Raw genomic sequence first — 6,794 nt, 5'->3', positions numbered from 1 at the left:
TACTTTATTTTTAAAGCATACAGCACTGTACAATTGTGTATACATCTATCAATCATTTCAGTTGAGTACCTAACCTTTCTGATGTGGTGATTGGAATAAAGGAGGAAATGAGCAAGATTTGCAAAATATAACCATATTACCAAAGTGTTTTTAGAAGATGGATATAAATATGACATCTTTATTATTTGTTTAAAATAAATTGGAACTATAACACAATTTCTAAAAATGTATCTTCCAAAATATTCTCCAAGAAAACTCCTTGCCTTCATTCTCAGCATTTTGTATAATGGTCAGGGCTAAAGTGGATGAAGCATCAAGTTTTCAAACACAATCCTTTTGGTAGTGTTGTGTGAGAAGATGGCCTGAGAGATTCTACCCTGGGAACCCAGAGGTCACCAGTAAGCAAGATAATAGTTCATAGACACTGAACTGATACATTTTAACTTAATCAATAAATCATGTGTCATTGCAGTATCTCAGCCTGAGGTGTGGCTTATCAACTTAGGATAGGAGAGGGCTTGTCTTCAGTTGCTAAGCAACACAAAAAGGCTTGGAAATCAGGTAAGGCAGTGAAGATGGGGTTGCACAGAAATTTGCTAAATCCATTTCTCCTGCTTTAACACATCAAAGGCTATGTTTTTCCTCTAGTGCAAAGGAGATGTGGGGTGAGTGGACTGTTTTTAATAAGCAAAGTTGACAAAGGTAAGAAAATATACAAAAGACCTATGCGAGAGCTAAAGAAATAGATATCAAACAGGTGATCCTGAGGGTCACCAATCTAGAGCTATCCTAAATCCCCTCTAGTCCCAGAACCAAGAGGCTCAACATGGGCTGACTGCAGAAGGGTGAGGTCACTCCTTGGCAGAGGCTGGGGCAGGCCACCAGGCTGCATGGGGTGGTGGAAGACTCTGAGAGGGCTGTAGCCCACAGGAGCTGAGATACAGCCTTCACCACGCTGAGAGGTCGGCCCACGGGCTCCGGATTTCAACAAACTGTAGCCAGGAATCTTCCAGATGTACAAATGACCTGTTCCCAGAGAGCAAAGGGCAGAGAGGCCCCTTCCCTAGGACCCCACCTCATCCCCTTCTGCACTGGGATGCGTAAAGCCTCTTCTCCTTCAGTCTAAAGCCATTTTAAGGATGAAAGAGGAAGAAGATGCCAGCCAAAAGACAGTCTAAACTTATTTAAATAAAATTTCAAAAAATTCTGAAAATAACTATTTAAATTATCAGCTCAATTGGATGTTTGAATATTTATGTAACTTTCTTCTCCCAGATAGCTAGTTGGAAGGACCTTAATATAATGTTAAAATTAGTTAAAACCCAAATAACAGAATGTTTTCTCTGCACATCTAAGTTATGAATTCAATTTGCCACCTTGCTATAGCTTTTCAAAATAAGAAGACAAAAGTCCAGCTATCTTTATTCATATTGAGATAAAGTACAGAACTACAAAGCCTAGAATTATAGGACATTTGAAGGTATTTGAGGCACACACACACCCTGCCTCTGGTTCTGGAATCACTGATATTATCTGCCAGAAAAACAATCCTTTCCACTTACTTTGCTATGAAAATAAAATGGCTCTAAGAAGCTTTTAAGTCTGTTTTTAAAAATACTCCCCTCGTACCTTCTTAAAATTTCTTCCAGGGATGGAAATGGCCATTCTTGAGCAAAATATAAAATATGTCTTTCTTCACTTATGTTGAAATTTGATTTTTGTATTTCTTTCACCCATTGCCCTCTGTAACATCTTTAGGCAACCTCTCTCTCTCTTTTTATTTTTTTCTTTCATTATCTTTCCCTGAGATGTAAATCAGCAATTACTTAGCTCCCACAACAAAGTCTGAGGTCATAAACGTGGGCTGAGGTGATTTAATCTGTGAGAGACTGAAATATCATCCAGTTAGTTTGGTGACAACAGGGAAGCATAGAGAGTACAACCTCATACACAGCTTCTGACTCAGAATGACTCCAAATTTGTTTCTTTCCTCTCTCTCTCTCTCTAAATTAACCGACTTTAAAAAATAATAATTCAAAGTTACAATGTCAGTCTTGGTAAAAATGTCCAAAGGTAATCTGAAATCTTTCTTCTTAAAACTCTAAATGGAACATGAAGCAACAAGCCAATGAGCATGTGCATGTGTTTGCAGGTAATTCGTTGAAACAGTAAAATTAAAATGGCAAAGTCAGACAACTTGAAACAATATAATACATTTGTTTATTTACTTACAAATACAATGGTAACAGGCTAAGAGCACTAGATTTGTATCCTCTTACGAGGTTAATGATCAAGATTTTGATTTGTAAATTTCACTGTGCTTAACCATTAAAAATCTATTTTCCAAAGGAATAATAATTAATATGCACTATTATTAAGGGACAAAACTAAACTTTCTGATTTAGCATATTTGTTCATTAGATTAAACTAAACATAAGGAGCATTTTAACTTTCAGTTGCTGCTTTCAGAAAAGCACAATATTCTTGAAGCAAATATACAAAAACATCTTTTTCCATAGGGCTTTCAACCATCGTTTATCATGTCAGTGATAGAACCCGAGGGCCCCAGATCTACTATCTCGGTCGATCGTTGTAATACACTCTGGCTTACTTAAGCAATCAACCAACAAACATGTATTTAGTGCCTACTATGTACAAGCCAGCATACTAAAGCAATACAGAAAATACAAAGAAGTAAAATTATTGATCCTTGCCCTGCTCAGACTTCCAATGTAGTTTGTAAGATTAAACATAGACACAAATTACTCTATTTTCAATATATTTTAAAAGAATAATGATATGAACTACACTGTATGTTTGAATCACCTATGCTGCAAACCAGAGGAATCAGGAACATAACCAGGGACATTTTGAACGTGGATTAAAGTCTGTCTGAATCAGATTTCTCAGTTCCAGGTTCGAGTGCTGCTTGAATCCCCTTATCTGAAAGTGTTTCAGCCAGCCTTACACTTGTCACTGTTAGTGGCTATATTTGGGGACTTTTTCACGGAATCATGACAATGGAGCAAGATAAACAAATATATATATATATATTAATGTGAGAATATATATTATATATTCAAATCATATATAGGGTGATGTTGAAAGCAAGGAATACAAGACTTTTCACTCTGCATGAGAGGAAGCTAAACCACATAATCATTATTTATTATAAGACGAAGGAGAGACTACATAAGAAAAGTATGAAAAAAACTCTAAACTTCCCAAGATACAAGCAAAAATTGAAAGGCTAGAAGGAAAAGTAAGAAAAGAGAACCCAGCAAAGAGGAGAGGTTTTGAGGGAGCCTTGGGGAAAGAACACGCTCCCCCCACCCCCAACGCTCCACAAATAAATATGTTAAACAATAAAATAACATATTAGGCACCGCTTGAAAGGGGCAACCCTCAGGGGCCTGGCAGGCCCACTCTTCTAGCCTGCAGGTGGCGGCGACACCGTAGGGATTGGCCAAGGCTCTGTAGGCGGTACCCGAGCAAGGTTCCCGCCCCGGTGCCTGGTCTTCGAGATAAATCGGAGCAGGAAACTGAGTCAGTTTACTCTTAGATCTGCACCTACAGGCGTTTGTGTGAGGGAGAAAACCTAGTTAGTGTAGCTGCAGCCACTCTTCCAGGCGGCTCCGGGGAGAAGTGCGCCCTGCCTTTCTGGCCTAACTCAAACCAAGGTCCCGGAGTGCTGGTCTTTGAAACTTAAAGCGCCAGTTGTGAGCAGGGCTGGAGGGGGTGGCTTCCATTACAGCCCCCCTCTCTGCTCCCAACCTGGGAATCTAAAAACCTTGTTCTCAGCTTTTATTGGCTCCAAATGGGGGGTTCAGATGGGGACTGCGCAATGCCTGGGGTTCGAAGCGCGGGACCGATTTTACTAAGCACCTGGCTCCGCTCTGGGGGGAGTGGGAGTGGTGGAGGAGCTCCGAGAATGACGCACCTTCACAGGAGAAAAGACCAGCTGCCTCGAGTTCACTCTCAAATCCGTCTTCCCTTAAAGTAGGGCTGCGCAAAGGGAGAGCGGCGGTTCCAGACTCCGCTAAGGGCACCAGGCAGAGTCTGGCAAGCGAAGGGGCGCGGCAGGGAGGGGCTGAAGGCCAGTTGGGAACTCACCCCTAGGGAAACCCGTGGCGGAAACCGTGGCTCGGCTTAAACAGAAATAATGGCTGGCAGGTCAGTCTGAGTTGGCGACGTTAATGAACTCACGATCTTCACCCGCAGGACTGCGCGGAACAAAAAATCGAAGTTAGGGAAGCACAGAGGGTGCAGAAGTTCAAGCGCAGTGTAGGAAGGCGGGAGAGTAGGAGACAGTGGAAAAAGGAGCCCGCAAGCCTTCCCAGTTTAAGACCAAAACACCCAATTCCACCTTTGTCGCTCTTCTTTCCCGGGTCTCTTACCCGAAGAGTCGGAGTGCACAGTGTGCTATCCCAACTTTGCCCCACCGCACGCTGACCCCTAGGATACTTCCACCTCTCACACCCGGCCTCCCTTTCTTCTTATCCTCCCCTGAGTGGCCCAGGCTCAGAGAGTCGTGATCCGGGACGTGCAGGTGCCATTACGGAAGACGCCACCGGACTCCAGGTTCTCCTGCTGGAAGTCCTCCACGCTGTACGCGCGGCTCTTAAGGGCGGTGGCGTAGTAGTCGACCGGCTCCTCCGCGGCGTTGTCCATCCAGCTGAGGCACAGGATGCGCTGGAAAGAGCGCTTGAAGTTGTCCGAAAGGAAGCCATAGAGGATGGGGTTGGCGCAGCTGTTGGCATAGCCAAGGATGACCGACAGCTGGCTCACTGTGGCGTCGTCCTGCTCTGCGAACACATTTACCAGCTGCACTACATAGAAAGGCATCCAACAGATGACAAACACCATCACCACCATCATCACCATCAGGGTGATCTTACGCTCTGAGCGCTTGCGCTGCTGCCAGCCGGCTTTGAGAGCTACCATGCGCATTTTTGCGATGATCAGCACGTAGCACAGGCAGATGGCCCCGACGGGCAGCAGGAAGCCCATAAGAAAAGTGTACAACACGAAACCAACCAGCCAGCGCTGGGCAGGTTCGGGCATGAGCATGTTGCAGGCCACTGTGCCGTCACTGTTGGCCGCTGTGCGTGAGAAGACCACGATGGGCAGAATAACCAGCAGCGACAGCACCCACACCCCCAAATTCACCACCTTGGCCACGGTGGGCCGACGGTAGCGTGCTGACTTGATGGGGTGCACCACGGCCACGTAGCGGTCCACGCTGAGCACAGTAAGACAGTAGATGCTGGTGAACATGTTGACTGCGTCCACACTGAGCACGAGGCGGCAGAGCAGCGCGCCAAAGGGCCAGTGGTGAAGCAACGTGGAGGTGACTAAGAAGGGCACGCTGAGCATGAGTAGCTCATCAGCAATGGCCAGGTTGAGGATGTAGATATTGGTGGCTGTCTTCATCTTGGCGTAGCGCAGGATCACGTAGATGACCATGGAGTTCCCACACAGCCCCACCAGGCACACCACGGAGTAGATGAAAGAGATGAGGATGGCGCTGCCCTGGCCTTCACTCACGGTCCCGTTCTGGGACGCATTTCGCCCGGGCTCCTCCATGCCGTCCGCAGCGCCGGCCCCGGGGCCCCTGCCGCCGCCGCCTTCGCCACAACTGCCCGGGCTGGGGCTAGGAGAGGAGGAAGAGGAGGTGGTGCCATTGGGGAACATCTCCGCTGATGGGGGATGATGGGGCTGCTGAGGCTGGGGCGCTCTCCTGCGCCCCGCTGCTTGCGCCCTCACTCGGCACCCGGGCCTCCTGCCAGTAGCTCACTGCCGCGGGACGCCTGGGAGTAGCGCACAGCGGCTGCCGGTAGCTCGGCTCTGACCCGCGCCCGCGGGGCTCATCGCCCAACCGTTGCCTGCGCGCAGCCCCTTGCGGCTCCCGGGAGTCTGGCCACACGCGAGCGTGGAGAGGGGAGGCCGGGAGACCGGAGCCCAGAGCTGCACAGCCATTAACTGGCGCGCTCTGGGCTGGTGAATGATTAATGGGCACCACCAGCGCGTCAGCAGCTACGAAAAGGGAAGGGGAGTGGAGGGGAGAGGGAGGAAGGCAATATAGGAGCTTATCACCCCTCACCCATTTTTTTATTTTTCCCAGTCCTAAGCCTGGTTCAACCCGAGCAGTTGCTTCCGGGGCTCCCCTGCAGCACCCTTTTCCCATCCCTCAGGGAACCTGGAGAGTTTCTCCGTCTTCCTGGAGGGTGGTGGGAACCAAAGGTGTAGATTCTGTCCCATCCCACCCCTCCCCTATCCACGGCAAAGACTGAAGCGGACCTCAGACATAGGTGTCTGGAGTTCCTCTCAGTTACCCCCAGCTGCTTTTCCGCTCTGAGGGACCCCCTAACTCCGCTCCGGTCAATGGTCCAGGGCCCTAAACCCCATCGTACGCCCCGCTTGCCCTGCTCCTCAGACTCGCCGCAGGCTCCCAGCCCTACTTACCTAGGGCGCGCTACCTCCGGCCCCACGCGGAGATAGCCGGTGCAAAGTGCCTGTGTGTTCTGGTAGCGCGATGACGTTCTTCGTGCGGTCCAACTCCTTTTTTTTTTGGACGGGACCCCAACACAGGCTCCTACGCATATACTCTGCGAGTCACGGAAATTGAACCTAAGCCGGAGCCTTGGGAGGAGGGACAACATGCGTTAGGGGCTTCTGCGTTACATCACCGCGGGCAGCTCTTCGCCGGCGGGAGTGTTCAAGGCTCTGGGTAAACGACTGCAAATCTCTTATTAAAGCATGTAGTGCCCAGAGCCCGCTACGACTCCCTAGGG

General features: G+C 48.2%; 1 protein-coding gene across 1 annotated transcript; it reads right to left on the bottom strand.

Moving 5' to 3' along the window:
• Nucleotides 1-4,521: 4,521 nt before the first annotated feature.
• On the bottom strand, nt 4,522-5,694 carry LOC118618265 (somatostatin receptor type 1-like). Its single transcript, XM_036244417.1, has one exon. It carries the CDS (start codon nt 5,692-5,694, stop codon nt 4,522-4,524), a length of 1,173 nt encoding a protein of 390 aa, XP_036100310.1.
• Nucleotides 5,695-6,794: the final 1,100 nt, after the last annotated feature.

Source organism: Molossus molossus, unplaced genomic scaffold (assembly GCF_014108415.1).
Source record: "Molossus molossus isolate mMolMol1 unplaced genomic scaffold, mMolMol1.p scaffold_m16_p_1, whole genome shotgun sequence".
Taxonomy (NCBI): Eukaryota; Metazoa; Chordata; class Mammalia; order Chiroptera; family Molossidae; genus Molossus; species Molossus molossus.
This window is presented reverse-complemented; position numbering and strand designations above follow the sequence as displayed.

Coding starts and splice junctions, on each gene's coding strand:
- LOC118618265 (XM_036244417.1), bottom strand. CDS start 5,694: ATGTTCCCCAATGGCACCACCTCCTCTTCCTCCTCTCCTAGCCCCAGC.